The 23,885-nt window shown below is 40.8% G+C and overlaps 1 protein-coding gene across 3 annotated transcripts in view; it reads left to right on the top strand.

The window, feature by feature from the left end:
• Positions 1-23,885, top strand: part of TBC1D5 (TBC1 domain family member 5) — a 588,062-nt gene that overhangs the window by 215,356 nt on the left and 348,821 nt on the right. For all 3 annotated transcript variants that reach the window (XM_018053168.1, XM_018053179.1, XM_018053183.1), the window contains one exon: positions 16,673-16,804. In XM_018053168.1, coding sequence (XP_017908657.1) covers positions 16,708-16,804 — 97 coding nt within the window. In that variant the 5' untranslated portion in view covers positions 16,673-16,707. The remainder of the gene's footprint in view (positions 1-16,672; positions 16,805-23,885) is intronic.

Raw genomic sequence — 23,885 nt, 5'->3', positions numbered from 1 at the left:
TTCTGAGTAGTTTGATATCTGGTGTGAGAATGTCCAAAGTTATGTTGAAAGCATCCCGTTTCAGTGCTGCTGTAACACACAGCATCACAGTGGCAGCATTCTCCAAGCAGCGTATAGAATCGCGCTCCCTGCTTATTCAGTTCCTGTCTGACATGATGACCAGTGCTGAAGGACTTGGCCCCTGGGAGGTGTTCAATATGTATTTGGTACATGAGTGTTTTAGGTCATATGAAACAGTATGGGGCATAGCTCAATTCTTGTAGCTCAGTATAATTTAAGACAGTATTTGTTCCTGCTCTGAGGCTCTTTTAAATAATTCCAATTTGTGTGCTTGTGTGTGGAGGCAAGTCTAACAGCTAATCTTTGTATCTGGGAATTAGGCTCAATCATGCCTTGGATCTGTGGACTCATTGAATAAATGACTTTTACAGGTGTGTATATGTGAGTACTTTGGGGTATAGACGGATAGAGCACACCCTTTATCCTTAGAAAGAATAGGGGATAGTGGAGAACAGCTGTCACACTGAGGAAGGGTTCTCGTTAGTGTGAGTCATGGACACGGTGAATGGGCATCTGAGGGGCGCTGGGGAAGGTGACTGCCGCAGCTTAAGGACAGGTGCATGTGTGCTAAGCCTTTCCAGTCATGTCTGACTCTTTGCCACCCTTTGGACCATAGCCCGCCAGGCTCCTCTGTCCAGTGATTCTCCAGGCTGGAATACTGGAGTGCCTTGCTGTGCCCTCCTCCAGGGCTCCCTCCCGACCCAGGGATCAACCCGGGTCTCTTAGTCTCCTTCATTGGCGGGCTGGTTCTCTGCCACTAGCACCAACTGGGAGGCCTAGGTCACAGTTGATTAAGCAAAGAAGGTGAGGAACGAACCACCAGGCAGAGAAGCCATTTGTTGGAAGTTCTGAGGGTTGCGGTTTGTGGGCGTAGTTAAAAGAAGAGCGAACATGGGGAAGGTGCAGGCTGAGTCCTGTGTCTTTTCCAGAAGTTGTTCAGTAGCTTCTCTGGCCCTTAGGGAACAGTTCAGGACATACCGTGTGGTCTGTAACCCTGCCTTACAGAGGCCCCACTGCCTCCCAAGCTGGTTATCATCCAAGCTGAGCCCGCGGCCTGGGCCCCTGCCTGGAGCGCACACGGATGTCTCCTGGAAGCCCTCGCACAGTGTGTTCCTCTGCCGGCGGCCCCCTCCTTGCCTCCCAGCTACAGTCTGCACCACTATTATTTAGTTGAAGTATCAATATAACATTAAAAAGAGGCCAGTCATGTGGTGTCTTAAAAAGTATTTTAATATTATTGTCAGTAAACTACAACAAAGAACCTTGGTTCCACTGCAGTCTTTGGTATATTTTCCCACACGTGATCTTGTTTAAGTCTCACGTTAGTCATGAGATAGGTCTTACATGAAATTAACAAACAGAGAATTGTCTTTCATTACAAAATGCCATGTTTTAGCTAGAATTTGCTACTTGGGATAATTGAAATGAAAGTAAAGCCATCTTTCAAAATAAGAGCAGATACAGAGTTGTGTGTATACCAAACCTTCTTTGTGTGCGTGTGTATTTTTAATAAAATTGGCTTAAGTGATTAGCCACAAGATGTAATCTATTTGATGTCAAATGTAAACCAAATGTTATCCTAAAACACTTTCAAATTCTACTTTCATCACTGAAATGCTAGTCTGTTTTTTTTCTTTGTAACTTATATAAGGAAACTTAGAAATTCCAGAGGTTAACTTTTGTCAGACAGTTCATTAAATTGGTTTATCACATACCTAGGTTTGTGACATATTCTCATCACTGGCCTGTATGTGGTACTTTTATCTATGGGATTAGCTTGCATGTTACATAACAATTAGTAACATGTCACTAGTTTTTCAGAAATTTCTCAAAATCTAAGCATTTGCAGTTGAAATGCAAGGAGTTAGGCCAGTTATCATCCAGTGTACTAGTATGTTTAGCAGCTAACCTGGTTTCAGCCCTGAAAAAGACAAGGGTTATTTTTCCAGTACGTGAATGGGCTTGACTCACAGGGCATGGGTCACAGATTGGGTCAGATATGCAGATTTCTTGCTGTCATTGGTCTTCCCTGGCTTCAGGAAGAAAGGGGAGAGGGGCCATACGAGGGTCTGCAAGAAACTTGGGCTCTCTTCTCACATGCTGTGTTTCTGAGCAGGTCCTGAGCAGCACCACAGGCTAAGTGTGTGTTCAGCTACCCTGGGTTCTCCCAGGAGAGAGCCCAGGGTCTCAGGATGCCTCCCACCTAAAGGGACAGGCCCTTGCTTCTTTAAGGTAATTCTTCTTAGAAGATTTTCCTAGGGCTTCCCTGGCAGTCCAGTGGTTAAGACTCTGCACATCTAATGCAGGGAGCAGGGGTTCGATCCCTGGTTGGGGTGTGGCCGTGAAAAGAGATCTTTCTAATTTCGAGTCTATTTAATGGGCTCTGTCTTCTCAAATATGTTTTGAAAAAGTGTTTGTTTATTGTGGGGCCTTTGTTGCTGCATGTGGACTTTCTCGAGTCGCCCTGCGAGGGCTGCTTGTTGTGCTGACTTCTGCTGCTGCCGAGCGCAGGCTGCAGGATGTGGGGGCTTCAGTGATTGCGGAGCACGGGCTCGGTAGCTTTGGCACATGGGCCCAGTTGCCTCGTGCGTGGGGGTGCATTCTGGATCAGGGATAGAACCAGTGTCCGCTGCATTGCAAGGTGGATTCTTAACTACTGGACCACCAGGAAGCCTCAGATGTCTTTAGTTCTTATCTCTTTCATGTATTTTGTGCCAAATGTAGCTAGAAGTTCTGAAAACCTGATTTAAATGAATAACTAACTTGGACTCAGATTTATCTCATTGTACTTTATTGGATTCTTTCAAACTGTCATCAGGAATGCCTTACTGGGAAAAAAAATAAGGTTACCTTCCAAAATTGGGAGATACAGAAGTGAATAAAATAGGTAAAGCCTTTGCATTCATAGACTTATAATGGGGGGAATGCATAGTAAACAAAATACAAGTAAGTTTGTGCTGTGTGAGGTAGTGATGTGTGTTATAAGAAAAGCTGAGTGCTGGGATGAAGACAGAGGGAGGCCTGAGTGTGGCCCCTGGTCATGGGTCCCCTGATACCCAAGGTGATGTTTGAGCAGGGCTTGGAAAGGTGTGGGGAGAGCTATCCCTGAGGATGGACACCTGAGGGAAGTGTTTAGGAACCGAGGAAGGTACAGAGGCCCAGTGGCAGGAAGTGGCCCACCACAGGCGAGAGACTGTAAGGAGGCCTCAAGGGCCGGAAGGCCAGAGCGGCAGGTGCAGGGGAGCTTCCGGAGAAAAGCTCAAGGCAGTGGCTGGGGGCAAGATCCTGGGGAGTCCTGGGAAGACACTGTATTTTGTTGTGACTGCGATGAGAAGCCGGTGCTAAGCTCTGAGGCACTGACTGAGTCGAGTCTTGGACACTCGGGCTGCTGTACGTTAGTGGCCTGCAGGTGGAGCGGGGAGCCCTACTGAAGGAAAGGGAGCAGTCTGCGTGGCGCTGGCAGAGACCTGGAGCCAGGCGGTGGTGGTCCAGATTCCACACTGGAGAGCCAGCGAGACTTGCCAGTGGCTTAGGCGTGCTCTGGGAACAGCCATCAGCTGATCTGAATTTGAGCCCACATCAGTGCTAAGGGGCACGGCTTCCAAGCAGAGGGAGGGGGGATGTGCAGAGACCTGAAGCGGTGCTGAGTCGGATTCTCGCTCAAGGAACAGAGAGAAGTCCTGTGTGGCAGCGCATCCTGCTGGAGGAGAGAGTGGGGTAATGGCTAGGCGTGAGTCTGGATTCAGGGCCTCTTTACAAGAGTTTGGATTTTATATAAGTGTGTTGTGAAACAGTTTACACTGGCAAAAATACCACATTGGCTGTTGTGTGGTAATAGATTGTAGGAGGTAGGTATGCTAGGATGTGAAGTCTGGTGATAACAGGAAATCTAAGTTGGGTCATACAGTAAGGATTCTGTTACCACCTATGAGGTAGGGTGAATCTAAGTTGTGTACTTCACTGCAGTTAAGAGTATGCATCTTTGTAATTGAGAAAACTTCTGGAAGCCCTTGGACAAGTTCCATTCACATTGAACAGCTCATCCTAATCAATCTGGCACAGGAAGTGATCGGCTTAGACCATTTCTCTCTGCCTCCCCAACCCCTGCCATCCGGTACCTCTCTAGGAGCACGTGGCCCAAACACAATTTGAATGTTGTTGGAAAGACAATCAACAGCATTGGCAACAGCAAGGAGGAGTGGAAGCTGTGAGACCAGTTAGGGAAGGGTGTTGTCCCAGTAAATGAGGGATGAAGTCTACAGTTAGGGGTTAGGAGCGGTCACACTACAGAGGGGAGCCAGAAACGTGAACAAAAATCGTTTACTCTCTCCTGAAGTCTCCCGTACTCTCTCCTGAAGTCTCCCGTCACACACCTTCTCTCTTTAAGACAAGTCTATACTAATGCTGTTGAGCAAAAGGCAGAACATAGTTCTTCGTGTTCTAACTCTGGCGTTTATTGCTTCACATTGTCTCGCTGGTGCCTGTGGTCCGTCGCGTGTAGTGAAGACATTCTGCTCTGCTGTGCTTAGCTGCTCAGTCATATCTGACTCTCTGCGACCCCATGGACTGTCGCCTGCCAGGCTCCTCTGTCCATGGGGATTCTCCAGGCAAGAATAGTAGAGTGGGCTGCCTTGCCCTCCTCTAGGGGCTCTTCCAACCCAGGGAGCAAACCAGGTCTCCTGCACCGCAGGCAGATTCTCTACCGTCTGAGCCACCAGGGAAACCCATGAATAGTGCAGGAGGTCGCCTGTCCCTCCTCCAGGGGATCTTCTTGACCTAGGAGTTGAACCGAGGTCTCCCGCACTGCAGGCAGATTCTTTACCAGCTGAGCCACCAGGGAAGCCCAAAAGGGAGAACATAGTTCTTCATATTCCAGCTCCTGGCACTGCTGCTTAATATTGTCCTGCTGGCGCCTGAGCTCTGTCACACGACGGAAGTATTGCTGTGGAGGAGCAGGGAAGATGACTTCTTGCCTCGGTGCACAGAAGGGAAGGTGGGTATTCAGATGAGGCCTAGGGTCTAGAGAAGTGAGTGGGGAAGGCCTCCTCAGAAGGGACAGGGCTGTGACTAAGCCTGGGGAGGGAGCTGCTCTGGCTAGAGAGGATCAGGTGGGGCTCTGAGCTGCTGGCTCACCTCAGTGGTGTGACCAGGTCTGCAGTGACGGGGCCAGAGGAGCCACAGCGCTGGGGGAGGTAAATGGTGCAAAACGCCGGCAATTTGACAGCGACTCCGAAGGCCCCGAGGGCCACTTAATCATGAATTATGATTGTGCTAAGGCATATATTAACTGTATCTGCATCCCTGGTGTACTTGCTATTTGCTTTTTTCACTGGATGTTCATTTATTCTCACATGGAATTTGGGAAGATACATATACCTGTAACTGTAAAGGGTCTGTGAGTGAGGGAAACTTGCTCAGTTGTGTCTGACCCTTTGTGACCCCCTGGACTACACAGTCCTTAGAATTCTCCAGGCCAGAATGCTGGAGTAGGTGGCTGTTCTCTTCTCCAGGGGATCTTCCCAACCTATAAAGGGACTATTGCACTTCTAATTCTAGATTTTGCAAAGCTTGTATGGGAGACATGTAAACTAGAATGCTTTACATTAAAAGCATTCCTTGTTATTGTGCTTTGCAGATAATGGCATTTTTAAGAAATTTGAGGGTTTGTGTTAACCTTGTGTTGTCAGCTGATGGTTAACATATTTTAGTAATACAGTATTTTAAATTAAGGTATGTGCATTTTTTAGATGTACTATTACTTAATATGGTACAGTCAGTCAGGCAGGCAGTTTAGTCGCTCAGTGGTATCCAACTCTTTGCGACCCCATGAGTCGCAGCACGCCAGGCTTCCCTGTCCATCATCGTCTCCCAGAGTTCACTCAGACTCATGTCCATCGAGTCAGTGATGCCATCCAGCCATCTCATCCTCGGTCGTCCCCTTCTCCTCCTGCCCCCAATCCCTCCCAGCATCAGAGTCTTTTCCAATGAGTCAACTCTTCGCATGAGGTGGCCAAAGTACTGGAGTTTCAGCTTTAGCATCTTTCCTTCCAAAGAAATCCCAGGGCTGATCTCCTTCAGAATGGACTGGTTGGATCTCCTTGCAGTCCAAGGGACTCTCAAGAGTCTTCTCCAACACCACAGTTCAAAAGCATCAGTTCTTCGGCGCTCAGCCTTCTTCACAGTTCAACTCTCACATCCATACATGGCCACAGGAAAAACCATAGCCTTGACTAGACGGACCTTTGTTGACAAAGTAATGTCTCTGCTTTTGAATACACTATCTAGGTTGGTCATAACTTTTCTTCCAAGGAGTAAGCGTCTTATAATTTCATGGCTGCAATCACCATCTGCAGTGACTTTAGAGCCCAAAAAGATAAAGTCTGACACTGTTTCCACTTTTTCCCCATCTATTTCCCATGAAGTGATGGGACTGGATGCCATGATCTTCGTTTTCTGAATGTTGAGTTTTAAGCCAACGTTTTCACTTTCCTCTTTCACTTTCATCAAGAGGCTCTTGACGTACTCCTTTTCCTATTTGGAACCAATCTGTTGTTCCATGTCCAGTTCTAACTGTTGCTTCCTGACCTGCATGCAGGTTTCTCAAGAGGCAGGTCAGGTGGTCTGGTATTCTCATCTCTTTCAGAATTTTCCACAGTATAGCATAAACATAATTTTTCAGTGCACAGAGAAACCAAAATATTTCTGTATGAGTAATGCTCAAAATTCTCCAAGCCAGGCTTCAGCAATACGTGAACCGTGAACTTCCTGATGTTCAAGCTGGTTTTAGAAAAGGCACAGGAACCAGAGATCAAATTGCCAATATCCTCTGGATCATGGAAAAAGCAAGAGAGTTCCAGAAAAACATCTATTTCTGCTTTATTGACTATATCAAAGCTTTTGACTGTGTGGATCACAATAAACTGTGGAAAATTCTGAGAGAGGTGGGAATACCAGACCACCTGACCTGCCTCTTGAGAAATCTGTATGCAGATCAGGAAGCAACAGTTAGAAATGGACATGGAACAACAGACTGGTTCCAAATAGGAAAAGGAGTGCATCAAGGCTGTATATTGTCATCCTGCTTATTTAACTTCTATGCAGAGTACATCATGAGAAATGCTGGACTGGAAGAAATACAAGCTCGAATCAAGATTGCCGGGAGAAATATCAATATCCTCAGATATGCAGATGACACCACCCTTATGGCAGAAAGTGAAAAAGAACTAAAAACCCTCTTGATGAAAGTGAAAGTGGAGAGTGAAAAAGTTGGCTTAAAGCTCAGCATTCAGAAAACGAAGATCATGGCATCCGGTCCCATCACTTCATGGGAAATAGATGGGGAAACACTGGAAACAGTGTCAGAGTTTAATTTTTTGGGCTCCAGGATCACTGTGGATGGTGATTGCAGCCATGAAATTGAAAGACGCTTACTCCTTGGAAGAAAAGTTATGACCAACCTAGATAGTGTATTCAAAAGCACAGACATTACTTTGCCGACTAAGGTCCGTCTAGTCAAGGCTATGTTTTTTCCAGTGGTCGTGTATGGATGTGAGAGTTGAACTGTGAAGAAGGCTGAGCGCCGAAGAACTGATGCTTTTGAACTGTGGTGTTGGAGAAGACTCTTGAGAGTCCCTTGGACTGCAAGGAGATCCAACCAGTCCATTCTGAAGGAGATCAGCCCTGGGATTTCTTTGGAAGGAAAGATGCTAAAGCTGAAACTCCAGTACTTTGGCCAGCTTATGTGAAGAGTTGACTCATTGGAAAGGACTCTGATGCTGGGAGGGATTGGGGGCAGGAAAGAAGGTGATGACAGAGGATAAGATGGCTGGATGGCATCACTGACTCAGTGGACATGAGTCTGGGTGAACTCCGGGAGATGGTGATGGACAGGGAGGCCTGGCGTGCTGCGATTCATGGGGTCGCAAAGAGTCGGACATGACTGAGCAACTGAACTGAACTGAATTGCGATACTTGGTATTGTAGTAGTCTAGAACTGAACTTGCAGTATCTCCAAAGTTCTGTTATAGTTAACATAGTAAGAAAACTTTTTGTCCTGTGAATCCTGGTTTAATTTTCCTTGGGACATTCACTAAGCCATTGTTAGACCCTTTGACCTAGTTTTGCCACTGACAGCTGTGTGACTGTTGAGTTCCCTGTCCTCTCTGTGGCTGTCTAGTCATCAGAGGGGACGATAAATAGCATCTGACACATGAAGGAGGTGGGAGGGTTAAATGATCAAGTGCCTACACAGTGCCTGCTTCCTGATAAATCTTGTATTTTTGCCATTGCGTGCATGTGTGCCTGTCAAGTCACGTCAGTCATGTCTGACTCTTTGCAACCCTACGGACCATAGCCTGCCAGACTCCTCTGTCCATGGGGTTCTTCAGACAAGAATACTATAGTTGCCATGCCCTCCTCCAGGGAATCTCCCGACCCAGGGATTGAACTTGCAGTTCTTTAATGCTGAACCACTGGGGACGCCCCATGCTTTTGCAGTTACTATTAATTGAAAATGCTATTTTTAGTTTAAAAAAAAATTTATTTTCCAGCTCTACCGCTTACTAATAGCTAAGGGCTAAATAAAGGTCAGATCCACCAGGACTTTTAGAGGGACCTCCTCACAATTACTCGTGTGCTTCTGCAAACACCTTAGGCCTTCCCAGGCTTGTACCAAAGAGGGATTCTTTTTGTTTTTGACTAAATTATTTGATTTGATTTGATGCTTAATGCAGAGTGGCCATTTATTTCTTTTCCTTGTTCTTAATCTCATCATCAGTTTAATGTAATTGTCCAGTTGTTTTTTCTTTTCCATATTCTTCCTGAACTCCCAGTTGTTGGTTATAATTCTCTTGATATTATAAGAACCTGACCAAATAGTGTAATGGCTAGAGATCATGTCTATCCCTATAAAACAGAACAGTAGATAGTTGAAGGCTATAATGACAAGAATTTTGGTCACTAGGCTGGGCTTTCCCAATCTTTGCATCATGAGTACATGTTGAAAGGAACTCTGAAGCCATATGAGCATACGTGTGGAGAGCTTTTTGTCAGGCCACTGTAGCTATCCATAAATGCTCAGTTTTCTCTTGTTTATATGGTCATAACTGCCACCTTCCAGTTACTTCATAGCATTTGAATATCAAAAAGCCAAACAGATTCCTATTTTGTAATAGAAAATATTTAAACCCACCTGTGATCCTTTCATATATTCTGCGTGTTTCTGATTATGTGTATAATTTATGAATCTAGTATTTCTACAGTGGATCGTTTATCCTAAAATTCTTATCCTGGTAACTTGGAAATACAGGCATTAAATCTGTGTTACTTTTCTTTCAATCTCTGTTCTCAGTGTGTAGACCCTTACTGTAGTCCTATACCTATTTAATCAGCAGCACTTGAATAATACAATTGTGTGGTTGGTAAAAATGAATTAGGGTTTCAGGATTTTACCAATGGGTGATTTTTAATATTGAATGACATGTATTAAGACAAATGCTTTTATATATAATTTATTTGGCATTGTAAATGGATTTATCTTGTGAGAGACAGACCCCCTGTTGTCAGATGAAGTATTCTGGAAAGGTTTGGAGTAAATAAATAATAAAACTACTTTGATATACAATCTAACCAATATTAAATATTAAGACTTTCAGATGATTGATTTTAATACTTAATTAACTTATTTAAAGTCCAATGGAGCACTCTTACATTAAAGATTGACAGAATTTAAAAATGAAACTTCATCCTTTGTCTTTTTTTCTCATCTTTTTTTCTGCTCTAATTTCTCTTCCTCTTTCTCTCATGATTAAGACACTAAAACATCATTTCCCTGACCATCAAATTTACTTCTGGCTACCAGTATGTCTAAATAAAAATTTTTTTGTCAATTCTACAAATAATGTTCCGTTACTGTCTAATTACAAAAATTTAGCTTCTATCAGTTTCTTGGATTTATAGCCAAGCTGTCATATTGTAGGTTCTAAGCCCATTGTGGTAAATGCAGGCTGCCTGTAACGGATACTCACTCATGCTGTATCTTCCCTCACCCCCTTTTATAATTGTGCTCTGGTAATAGTTCATTTAAGCTCTTTCATATGCTTTTCTTATAGAAGTTATCTTTATGTAAAGTAACATTACTGTCATTTCAGTGTTTGACTTCTAAGTTTGCCATCAGTCAAGAATTTAAATGAATGAAGTATGCTTATATGAGCTTTTTTGAATATGGATGTCTTTAGAAGACATGATTCAGAATACTAATTCTGTGTCTCTATATTAGAAACAGTAAAAGCATAAATATAAGCTGAAATACAAAGAACTTCAGATTCAGAGGGAATAAACTATTTTCTAGAGGTTTTGTTTATGATGCCATTTTAAAAGTAAAAATTTTATTCACTAACCTATTATTTTGGTGATTTTGATGCTCACAATATGAAGTTTATACTTATAGACTGCTTGTATTACTTCACTTTACATGGAAAATATATTATTTTGAAATTTCATTAACATAATTTATCTTTCAAGCTTTAGTGAACTCAACCCTTTCATTAAATATTAACAGTTTCAACAATACTTCCTTTCTTTCAGATCACTTTTATCTTATGATTTAATATTGTAACAGCCAGATTTATGAAGCCAATACAACAATCCTTAAGATTAGTCTTTGATTTTTAAATGGAAGTTTCAGCCTAGTGTGTCAGTTTGTGTGGCCAGAATGGCAGCTAAAGCCATGTTGCGCAGCTAAGTTTGAGTTTTGTGAACTTTGATTTCATGAAAAACAGGGACTTTAACTGTTATTTATATTTTAAGTGTAGCAAAGAAGAGATCCCTTCTTTCTCAAGTCTTGGAAGGTATTTTGCTGTGCTTTTTGAATTAGGGAAAATAAGACTGCCCTTATTTTAAAAAATTCTTTACCATTTTTGTCAGCTAGGGAAATTCTAAAGACAGTTTCACATTAGTTAAGAAAGTTTAAATCCATCAGTTATGGATTAAAGTAGTCATTACTAAGATGCGTGCTTTTGGTCATTATGTATTTCTCTCTCTCTCTCTCTCTCTATATATATATATATATATATATATAGCTTTAGGTAAATAATCTGCCTGCCATTCAGGAGACCCCGGTGATTCCTAGCTCGGGAAGATCCCCTGGAGAAGGGATAGGCTACCCACTCCAGTATTCTTGGGTTTCCCTGGTGGCTCGGCTAGTAAAGAATCCATCCACCTGCAATGTGGGAGACCTGGGTTCTATCCCAGGGTTGGGAAGATCTCCTGGAGGAGGGAAAGGCAACCCACTCCAGTATTCTGGCCAGGAGAATTCCATGAATAGTCCATGGGGTCACAAAGAGTCAGACACGACTGAACGACTTTCACTCACTTCACTTCACTTCACTTCTGTGTAGACAAGTTTAGGGCATAGCAAGTATACAAGCATAAGATGAAGTGGTCCATTGTGAGTTTCAAAATGTTTATGCCACTTTGACTTTTATAGTGGTTGTCTTAAAATATTCTGAACCAAAAAAAAAAAAAAGAAGCACCCTTAATTCACTTGAATTCTTAAATATTTTCTTGTAGTTTGGTATTCACAGGTACAAAATTATAGTGTTTAAAGTAAATGCAGATGACATTTTTTTAAAATCGTTTGCCATCCTGCTTTGTAGTTTGCGTATATTTTTGGTTGTTATAGTCACAAAACACAAGTTGGAAAACTCTTAAGAAAATTACTTCACATTTGAAAGCAGCATATTGTGATTTTATAAGGTAATCACAATAGCAGTAGCCAACAAAGTAATTTTTATTATGTTATAAAAAGCAAAAATAGCCCTTCGTGTTTAAAATAACAGTAACAAAAACTAAAACAATGCCAACTTGATAAGTTACTCTTCAACTTGATTATTATTTAAATCTGTATTTAAAAGAAAAGTAAGAGCATTATCCAAACTTTTTATTCAATAAACTTCTTAAAAATAGTTCATTATTACTATTCAGCATGTTTCCAGGTTTCTTTTAGTAAAAGCATTTCAGTGACTCAGTTTCAATCTGTAGGCATAATAAATTAGAATATAGTAGATATTCTGTATTCTATAGTAGATGCTATAGAATGGCTGTACAATGGTGTATTGGGTAAATTTTGTATTGTGGTTACTGGGGTTACCACAGACATTTCAATTTCTAAAGAATTATTATTAAGGTTGAAATGAGTAAATGGCTTATAATTAAATTTACTGTAGAGTTTAAAAGGCCTTAAATATCTTGAGCTAGTATTTGAGCATCATTATTTTGAAGAGTATCTTATTTTAATGTGTCTTTTTGAAATGTGCATTGATATCAGTTTACTGGTTGATTGTCTGGTTCTCATAGAGTTTAAAATACATAAAATGCCCTTATTTGTATATTTTAGGTATATGAAGTCTTAAAGTAGAAAAGTGTATATACTATAAAAATGAGAAACTAGAGTAATGATATGAAAACATAGTATAGGATGCTAAAGAAATTTTAAGGAAGTCTGGCAGTTAACTTGCGATACTCATTTTCAAATGTTGAAACTTACATGTTTTAAGAGTATGACAAAATGTATGGAGAATATGAATTTTATGTTGTAAGATAGCCATGGCCAAATACAGGTTTGAGAGGTGTTTAATCAATTCCACACAGTTTTTAAAAAAATTATCAACCAACACAAGTAGAGAGATTTCACATACAATTCTGGATTTTTAACTTTTCTTGAAAACATTGAAGGAGAGAAAAGGATGTCCCAACAGCTGACAGACCCGCCATCTTACACTCCCTTGTTTGATGTCTTGTCGGTCTGCCTCACGGCCTTAGAACCAAGGGTCTATTGAAGCAGAGGATGAGCCCTTGAGCCAGAGAGGATGGGTCCAACACTCACTAGCTGTGTGACTGTGAACAAATTGCTTCCTCTCTCTGTATCTCATTTTCTCTGGTGAAATGAAAGTAAGGATGAAGATATGTCATTGAGTTGTTCAGCAGATAAAATGATGAGTATACACGAAGTGTTTAATGCAGTTTTTGCCATATATGCATTGCTTAATGGATGTTAACTGGAATTAATAGTAAGTTTTACCTGACCCCATTAGGTGTTTCAGTTTGGTGAGACTTCTCCATAGTAGAGGACTTTATTTTTTAAATCTGTTCATTCATTTGATGAGTAGACTGTGTCAGAGTCTGTTTTATAATATAATTGCTTATTTACATTTCGTGATCCTCTACTAGAGTATCTTTCCCAGAATTTCTTCTGTGTAGTTCAGTTGCTCAGTCGTGTCCGACTCTCTGCGACCCCATGAACCACAGCACTCCAGGCCTCACTGTGTGTTACCAACTCCCGGAGCTTACTCAAACTCATGTCCATTGAGTCGATGCTGCCATCCAACCATCTCATCCTCTGTCTTCCCCTTCTCCCACCTTCAATCTTTCCCAGCATCAGGATGTTTTCCAGTGAGTCAGCTCTTCACATCAGGTGGCCAAAGTATTGGAGTTTCAGCTTCAATATCAATCAGGATTGATGAATATTCAGGATTGATCTCCTATAGGATGGACTGGTAGGATCTCCTTGCAGTTCAAGGGACTCTCAAAAGTCTTCTCTAACACCACAATTCAAAAGCAACAATTCATTGGTGCTCAGCTTTTTTTATAGTCCAACTCTCCCATACATGCATGAATACTGGAAAAACCATAGCTAGAGTATGATGGACCTTTGTTGACAAAGTAATGTCTCTGCTTTTTAGTATGTGGTCTAGGTTGGTCATAACTTTGCTTCCAAGGAGTAAGCATCTTTTAATTTCATGGCTGCAATCACCATCTGCATTGATTTTGGAGCCCCCCAAAGTAAAGTCTGTCGCTGTTTCCCCTTCTCTTTGGCATGAAGCGATGGGACAAGATGCCATGATCTTCGTTTTCTGAATGTTGAGCTTTAAGCCAACTTTTTCACTCTCCTCTTTCACTTTCATCGAGAGGCGCTTTAGTTCTTCGCTTTCTACCATAAGGGTGGTGTCATCTGCATATCTGGGATTATTGATATTTCTCCTAACAATCTTGATTCCAGCTTGTGCTTCATCCAGCCCAGCATTTCTCCATGATGTACTCTGCATATAAGTTAAATAAGCAGAGTGACAATATACAGCCTTGACGTACTCCTTTTCCTATTTGGAACCCAGTCTGTTGTTCCATGTCCAGTTCTAACTGTTGCTTCCTGACCTGCATACAGGTTTCTCAAGAGGCAGGTCAGGTGGTCTGGTATTCCCAGCTCTTGAAGAATTTTCCACAGTATGTGGTGATAGTATGTGGTGATATGTGGCATAGTCAGTAAAGCAGAAATAGGTGTTTTCCTGGAACTCTCTAGCTTTCAGTCAGTGCTCCATGTATGATGATTTGTACACAGAAGAAGCGAGAACTGACAACTGCTTAGATTTATGGCTTTAGAAGTTTTTACCGTGTTGGCAACAAAAGTTCTGCTTTCCCAAGTGTTGATTTTGCCTAAGCCTCTCCTTTTGTTTTAACCATAATCTGAGAGGGATAGGGTTTGTTGACATCTAATCAAAGTGAAGGTGGGTGATTGAAGTGTTCTGATAAAAATGAGAAAATATTCAAGTCCTTTTATGAAATGAGCATTTTCGAGATGAAGTAAGTAGGATAGAGGAGGTTTTGTGATGGGAAAAGATTGGTCAAAGGTTTGTATGCTCGTGAGCTTTTCTGGAATTTTCCTCCAGGAGTGGAGACTTCATCCTGTAAGATCACATACACATTTTGGCTGGACCTTCTTTTCCAATTTAACACTTCACGTTTCCTCTTCCTGTTCCCCCTGCTCTGGAAATTTAAAATATTTTGTTACTTACATTAGTTTGGATGAAATTTAGTGAACTTAGTCTGTTTTTTGAAAGATGTTGATATGGGAGGGTCATTTGTACTGTATAGACTGAAAAAAAAAACAAGTAGTGTCGCTTACAAGTTCAAAAGCAATTTAATTTCTAAAAAAAATGTGTTTAAATTAGAATTATTTATAGGAATCAGACTTGAGAAGGAAAACCTTCAAATCAACAAAAGAAGACAGAACTGGTTATTTACATAATCTTGCCTTTGTACGTGTAACACCAGAGCAGAATCCATAAAGAAGATACACATATTTTTGGCTTCATAAAGATGTTACTCTGTCTAGGGAATTATATATAATTTGAACATAGAGATACATTGTGAGAAATATATGTAGCATATGACAAAGGTTTAATATGCTTAATATTTAAAGCATGCTTACAAATCATGAGGGCAATCATGATAATAAACTCCGTCCACAAAAACAATAACAAATGTCAGAGAAAACATATGAAGTCTTCAGTTATCTTACTAGTTATCAAGCAAATGCAGTATAAAACTTGATTATCATATTGATCCCCCCCCCAAAAAAACCCCCAAGAGATTACTTATTTCTACTGTTGATGAGTGGCCAAGGGAAATGAATTGTTCTATTATATTCAAATCTGTCTAGATCATAATTTGTCAAAACTTATCACAAAATGTTATATTTTTTAAAAAATACATGCTTTGGTTCAGTAGTTATGCTTATAAGAATTTATCCTGAAGGGGAATAATCATGGATACAGTACAGAGATATTAGTGGAAGACATTCATTGTGAGGCTGTTTATAGTGTTGGGCAATTGAAAGCATCCTGGTTTACTAATAAAGAACTGGTTACGTGAATTGTTACAGCTATGTAATAGAATACGAGGGATCCACTAGAAGTGATAATGTGGACTTTTTAATGGGAAGGAAGAGACGATAATTTATGTAATCGGATACTTAGCATGGTGGATCACATTAAAACTATACGTGTTTTAAACGCTCAGAACAAAGAAAGAATACATATAGTAAACTTGAAACGTTAACAGTGGTGTTTTCAGCTAATAGAATTACAAATAATTAGCCATATTTTTATATTAGTTAGCTATATTTTCTATATTTTGAAAGTTTTTATTTAAATGTGTATTATTTTGCCAGCAAAATGAAGGATATTATAAATGTGAGAATGGCTTAAGTTACAATTCAGCTTTTTGTGCAGAAGTGTACTGCAGACATATGTAATTGCATGTTGTGGTAAAGATTACCAGTGAAGTTCAGATTTGGAAAGTAATTTTTAAAAAGAAAATTTAGTGCTACTTTTTCACTTCTTTACATATATCCTATGGCTGCCGCTGCTAAGTCACTTCAGTCGTGTCTGACCCTATGTGACCCCATAGACGGCAGCCCACCAGGCTCCCCCGTCCCTGGGATTCTCCAGGCAAGAACACTGGAGTGGGTTGCCATTTCCTTCTCCAATGCATGGAAGTGAAAAGTGAAAGTGAAGCCGCTCAGTCGTGTCCGACTCTTAGCGACCCCGTGGACTGCAGCCCACCAGGCTCCTCCGTCCATGAATTTTCCAGGCGAGAGTACTGGAGTGGGTGCCATTGCCTTCTCCATATATCCTACTAGTGTGTATTAAAAGTCCCTGGATCCTGCATAAAGCTTGTTAATGTTTGTAATGCTCACTTAATCATTTCAGGTTTGCATTTATTCCTAGTCAAGGCAGGAAAAAGAGTATCATTTTTCTCCATATTTTTCATCTTCCAGGTGGCCACTTTTGGTGACACTGTCCAGTTCTCACAATGTATCATTCCTTGTCTGAAACTAGACATCCTCTGCAGCCAGAAGAACAAGAAGTGGGCACTGACCCCTTGTCGAGTTACTCAGACAAGCCTGGAGGTGAGTTTCCTGCGCGGGTAACTGCTGAGCTGCTGGGAAAGCTGGCAGAGTGTCTCCAGCTAGCCCTGCTCTAGATGTCTTCCTCTAGATGAGGCGCAAAGGAGAACTTTTAAGACCATTTTACTGGATAGATATGGAGTGCTGTGACACTGAGTGTCCACTTTTAATTGTAGCCAGACACATTAGCTGTAGCCAATGTTTAATTCTTAAAAAAAAAAATTCATAAACAGTTCATTACTTCAGGATAAGAATTCTGAAATACAAAATGGTCTATGTCAAATATCTTTTAAAGATGTCTAAACCTTTGGTGTTCATTTTTGTGGGGATTTTTCTTCTTTCAGGAAGTTGAGATTATTACAGGGTAGAAGACTTTCCTGATTCTTCTCTTTTTTTTAATAATTGAAATTTGTGTTTTTCTTTTAAATATCTATGTATGGAAGTTATTAAGGGGTCAACTATGTTTGGGCCTACCCTAGAAAAATGTATTAAATGTGTATGTATTGGAGCCTTATAGTATTTTCTCAATATTAACGATAACATAGTATCTTAGAAGGAAACAGTACATTTGTGACAATTCTTGAAGCTTTATCTTTATTTCAACTAAATATTTGCTGAAGTCGATTCATGATTCAAGTAACTACTTGTGATTTTTCACTCATATGTATAGCAGGATTGTAAGACCTATTTTAAGAAATTATAATTAGTCAAAGTCATTCACATATGTTTTCTATAATTCAGTAGAGGTTTTTTCCCCCTATATTGATGTAAAGGTCTGCAGTAAGTAATGTTTTGGGAATTAAAAAAAGTTGATTCCTAAACATAACTATTTCTTTAGTACACAGCTCTTGGGTTTATGGAGTGTGTATATGTTTTTTTGTCCATTTTTAATACATTCCACATCATACAAATCCCCTTGTGTTTAATGAAAATAGTGTGCAGCTTGTTTTCATGATTTTATTTTTATATTTGCTTCTATTTAGACTGCTATTTAAGGTTTTGATAGTATGAAAAAAGTTAGTGTTTAGTTTCAGCATTTAAAGAATTTTAGTGGTGAGAATGATACAGTCATCCCTAGTGATGCTTTTTTCGTAAATGTCATATCTTTAAGCAGTAGTCTTAATTTAAAAAGTCAGATTATTCTGCAGTCACTTCCATAAGTGCATATTTTAAAAGTGAATACATTTTTGTGTTATCAATATATAAAATATTTTCACCAAAATATTCTGGTTTATATGCTTATTTTTGAATAAACATTTTTTTAAGTGTGTATTTTTCTCTGGACTAGTTCATTAAATATTGAAGTTCATTTTTTAAAAACTGGTTAAGAAAACATTTTAAATTAATTTTATCCTTTATTGTTTGCAGGAATAAGGTGTTACCTTTACTGAAAAGGCTTTTCGTTTATATCCTAGCCAACATTTCTGTGACATACAAAGTTATTAGGACTGAATTGATGTTTAAAAGTGCCATTAATTCATTTACCCCAAATGTTCATTAACAATGTAAATGTATGCTGATGTTCTATGAGACAAGGAAGTGACTAATGACTCTTCCAACTAACAACACTTAAAATGAATAGAAACTTTAGATAGCTAATCTTGAAGTAATCAAGACCCTCATTCAGCTTGGCATCTCTGTATGCTCTAAAACAGCTGTCAACTGTTAAAAATATACACAAAACACACATAAGCGCACGCACACGCAGAAGAAAGATATGTAAATATCTGGTTCTTTAGAGCCAGAAAGGTTCCTAAGGGTGGTGGGTTTTGTGCATTGTATATGTGAATATTTTCTATAAAGCGTCTATTTCGTCTCAGGTTTTCTTTCTGCAGGACATTGTGTGTTGCATTTTAATGGGGTCGTCATATTTCCGTGAAAAATCATCACCTGTTTAGTGTGTTGGTTTATTTTAATATATGTCTTTCATGGGGTTCTCCACACATTTGAAGCCATTTACACTTTTCCCACAAGGGAATTTGTGGCAACTAGATGACTCATTTCGTAAGTAGTCAGACACTGGACTTAATCAGTGTTTTCTCGTGTAAAAACCATGTTTTTTGTTGACTTGAAAAAAATTCCTTTTGTATATTCCAGAAGTAAACAAATAAGTCTTTAATTTCTGAAACCTGAATTTTTATATTTACAGAAATATACTACATTTCTGAGTTAAATGGTTCTGCATATTCTGGAAAGGATTAGCAAAAATAGCCACATAACAGATAAGACAGAGAGAAAGTTACATATGATTGGTTTACTTTCATGGATGTTTGAGGGAAGTGAGTGAGGGCAGAAAAAAAAGAAGTATTTGCATATACTTCTATACACGCAAAATCTTAGGGCACATTTTCCATGTTAATTAAACTTTTAAATGCTTGAATTTCTCTTTCAAATTGAAAGCACCACAGAAAGTATGATATTTTCTCTGTTGAATTTGGTTATGTACCAAAATTATCATCTTAAATCTCAAGATCTTTGATCAAAGGGTATTACTAATGGACAAGTTACCTATAATTCAGTTTAAACCATAAAAAAACTTATTTTTTCAGCTATTCATGATTATTCAGTCCTAGCATGTAACTTTTAATGATTTAATTAAATGAAAAAGTAATCATTTTAAACTAAAAACAACAATATGAAGATTTACGGAAACTTAACCTATTATTAATAATGAAATAACATTATCAGAATCACTAGTTTTTTTCCAAGCTTATAGGAGATTGGAATGTTACTCATGATGAGAAAACATTTTCCTCTTTTAGGTCTCTTTTGAGAATTACGGTTTGTTACATATAGCCAGAGTTTTTAGCTCTAATTTTATATGCCTTCTTACTTACTTAACAGCTTTTATAGTATTCAGATAATTACTTAATGTAATACCTTTTTATGTAATATCTATTTCAGAGCTTTCTTTTTGGCTCTTGTATCAAATACTTAGTAACCTACTTAAAAAATATCTAAGACATTCGGAATATCCTGCCTACTTCATTTTTGCCTTTTTACAGTTTTTTTGTCCCAAGTCTTCCTTTCTTTTGGTTTATTATATCATAGAATTTCATGGCTGGAAATGGGTGCCTGGCTTTATTGGTGAATAAATTGGGATAATAAAATCAGTTTACTGTAGTTGATGCGAGAAAACGATGGTCCTGTTGCCATCTTTAGTGTGGCTTTCCAGGTCCTGGAGGTGTCACTGAACTCCGGTTTGGGTGCTTGCCACTCGAAACATCCACAGCCGTGTGATGTGGGCTGCCTGTCCAGGGCCCAGGGAGAAGGTGGGCTAGTATCCCAGAAGCAACCCCGAAGGCTCTGCTCGGCTGCCAGCTTTAAAGCGCCAGCGGGGCAGCCGGGGCCAGGGTCGCCGCCGTCCGCCACGTGGGCAGGCTGTTGGCGCCGCCTCATTCCCTCCTCACTCAGTCTCTGTGGTAAGATTAGTGAAGGGGAGGCTGGGAGGGAGGTCTGGCGATCTCTCAACTCCTTCTTCATTTCTTCTTTGATCTGTAAAGTACCAACATGTTAGGCAAAATGTTATGTAATCAAAATATTTGAAAAGTGTGTTTAGGCCAGAGGTTAGGTAAAATATAGCTTTATTAAAGTGACAGGAGTGGTCCCTTGCAGAGAGCTGCTTCCTACAATAAACTACCTGTAAACATGCTGCTTACGCATCTCCCCTCTGAGACATCATTCCATTCCTGTGGGATTATGAACAAAGATCCTTTTTCTTAGCGTGGAAGATGCCGACAGTCTGTAGCGTCTCTTTGTTGATAGTTTCCGTTGCCTGGCTGTGTATATGGGCACAGTAAGCCACAATTACTTTGATGCCCACAAAGATACTCATACAGTTTATAGTGTTAATCCTCCTCTGTTTAAGTCCAGGTCTTACAAGTGTGCTAGTCATGGATTCAGGATTACTCAGGACGGAGCAGCCTGTGTCTCGACTCCAGCTGGGTCACCCTGTGGTTCGCTTTTCCCCTCTGATAGCAGTTACAGTACCTGTAAAGCCACCCAGGAGTGTTCATCAGACCCTGAAAGATCCTGTGCCTCTGTCGTCTTAACCATTAACTACTTGACCCTGCTCTTTCGTGACTCGGTAGACTTGGGACATTTCAGTTATTCTGCAAACAGGAGGTGGTGGGTGAGGGGGAACCTTGTACCTGGGACAGGACTGGCAGGGTTCTGCTTGGTTTCAGATGCAGTCTAGAGCGGAGATGGGTTTGTACAGAGGGGCAGGGTGTTCTTAACTCTCACTGTAATAGCAGGAAGGATGGAGGAATGGTATTTCGGTGCGGTCCAAAAGTATCACTGATATTTTAATATCTTTCTTGATATCTTAGGGTGAGGTAATTTGCTGATAGTGAGTGATAAGATGAAGCATTTGAATATTTGGGGAGAGTAAAAAAGGTTAGATTTAGTTGGTAAAGAATATATAACCTTGGGGACCAAGGTGAGTTTAAACATAATTTATAGGTGCTACAGACTTGTAAATGTGTATGATTGCATCCAGCAGAATTCAGTTCCTAGGACTTAGCCACAACGAAAAGCAGATGGTTGCTTTGTCAGGGGAGTATAACAGGTAGACAGTGGACAAGGAAGTTTATGGTGGAAGAATTCATGGATGGATTTGAGAATAGAAAGAAGTTTGCTGTTATGGAAAGAGGGCAGAGTTATGAGAGGGCAGGGCAGAACGTGTCGGAGGGAGGGAGTGAGGCGAGGTGCGGTAGAGGATCGCAGGGTGGTGGGGAGTCGCAGCAGCGTGGGGCAGCGGAGCAGTGTTCAGCGACAGCCAGCGCACCAGCTCAGCACCTTCGTTAGTTCTCGGCGGTAATTTAGGTCTCCTTGGTTTGGACAGGTTTTGGTTTGAAGTCTTATTATTATTATTCCAAAGACTTTTTTAAAGAGGAGTTATAGCTTCACAGCAAAATTCAGAGAAAGGTACAGGTTTCCCGCGTAGCGTCTGTTCCCACATGTTCACAGCCTCTGTCTCACCTGTGTCTCCCACCAGAGCAGTGCTTTTGTGACTGGATGAGCCGACGTTGCCCCTCGCTCTATAGTTCTCGTTAGGATCCGCTCTTGCTCTTGGACATTGTGTAAGTTTGGACAAATGTGTGAAGGCGTGTGCCTGTCCAAGCAGGGTCACACAAGAGAAGAGTATCTTTGCAAAACCTGTCCGTCTTCCCCATCCTTTGCTCCTCAGCCTCTGGCAGACACTGGTCTTTTTACTGTCTGTGTAGTTTTGTAAAAAGTATCATCTTAATGAAAAATTCTCTGTGGATATTGAGGAGAACAGCAGTTTAGATAGATGATACTGTTAAATCATTAAGGAAAATGGTGGCTATGTTAAAGATAAAGATTACTAAATAAATGGGAGAGTGACTTGGAAGTTCCTAAATGACAGTAACAAGGATTTTTTAAAAATGAATGGTTTTTAAACATCTCCTTAACAGTGGCTTTTGTGAAGCGGTGTGACAATAGGTAGAGGTGACCTTCAAGGGCAGTGACCATACCGTGCCCTGTCCCTCTAAATTGCACCGTCCAGAAGAAGGCCGGGAACAGGAGGCTTCAGTGTGAAAGGCCGCGCGTCAGAGGCGCTAAAGCCATCCCCCAGAGAAGCCAGATCAGATATGAGGCTGCCAGGAAACACAAAGAGAAGAGAAAAGAGTGGGGACTGACTGGTCAGAGTCCCCATGAGCAGGAAGTGGGGAGAAGGAGCGGTATTTGACAGTAGTCAAGTAGGGGGAAAGGGAAGGAGGGGCCAAGGCTATGGAAGCTGCAGATGAGAGAGCTCCCCGCGGCCAGTGCCTCAGGACCGCCTGGCTACAGGCTCTTTAGGAGGAGACAGTCTGTGATGGGAAAAGGGTTGATGACCTGTAATTAGCGGGCAGGTATTTTCAAGATACTGCTCACTGACTTGAGCGGGTAGAAGGGAACCCAAGATCCGATCCAGAATTAACCTGAAGATGTAGTGCTTGAATATCAGTGGTAAACATTTACATGGCAACAAAGTTCAACTTGCTCTCTAATGTTAGATTTAGATGATTATATGTAGATTTTCTGTATTCATGCTCTCGTAGTGAATTGAGATTTAGCAAGTTAGACATTTTAATGGTAACAATGAAATTCACTATTAGTAAAATGAACTCTTGAAATTAAAAGAAATGGTAAATGTTTGTTTATCTGTGCTCGGCCGTGCTGAGCCTTTGTTGCTGTGCGGGCTGCTCTCTAGTCTCGGCATTCGGGCCTTTCCTTGCGGCAGCTTCTTCTGGTGTGGAACAGGGCGTCTAGGTGCGTGGGCTTCGGTGGCCGTGGTTCCCGGGCCCGAGCGCACAGGCTCAACAGCTGCAGCGCGCAGGCCGAGCAGGGATCAAGCCTGTGTCTTCTGCCCTGGCAGGAGGATGCTTTACCACTGAGCCACCAGGGAAACCCGGTGTACTCTTGAAATTTAAAAAAAAAAAAAAAATTGGTGTGAATTTTGAGCTCTTTTTATTGATTTGTGTATTCTCTATTATTTGAATTCAGTTTTTAGTTTTATTTGAACTTTTCTGTTGGTGTAGCAATTCCCTGTATTAAGAGAGAGGCTCCTTTTCAGTTCCTTCAGCACTCGGATTTTGTGAAGAGTCATTTTAGTTGTACCAAAACATTTTTTCATTTTTGTTGTCTTAAGAGTTTAAGTTTTTCCAGTGGTCATGTATGGATGTGAGAGTTGGACTGTAAAGAAATCTGAGCACCAAAGAATTAACGGTTTTGAACTGTGCTGTTGCAGAAGACTCTTGAGAGTCCTTTGGACTGCAAGGAGATCCAGCCAGTCCATCCTAAAGGAAAGCAGTCCTGAATATTCATCGGAAAGACTTATGTTGAAGCTAAAGCTCAAATAGTTTGGCCACCTAATGGAAAGAACTGACTCATTGGAAAAGGCCCTGATGCTGGGAAAGATTGAAGGCGGGAGGAGAAGGGGACAGCAGAGGATGAGATGGTTGGATGGCATCACCGATTTGATAGACATGAGCAAGCGCTGGGAGTTGGTGAAGGACAGGGAGGCCTCGTGTGTGGCAGTCCATGGGGTCGCAGAGAGTTGGACACAACTGAGCGG

This window comes from Capra hircus, chromosome 1 (genome assembly GCF_001704415.2).
Source record: "Capra hircus breed San Clemente chromosome 1, ASM170441v1, whole genome shotgun sequence".
In the NCBI taxonomy this organism is placed as follows: Eukaryota; Metazoa; Chordata; class Mammalia; order Artiodactyla; family Bovidae; genus Capra; species Capra hircus.
The sequence above is the reverse complement of the archived record's forward strand: the minus strand, read 5'-3'. Positions and strand labels throughout refer to the sequence as shown.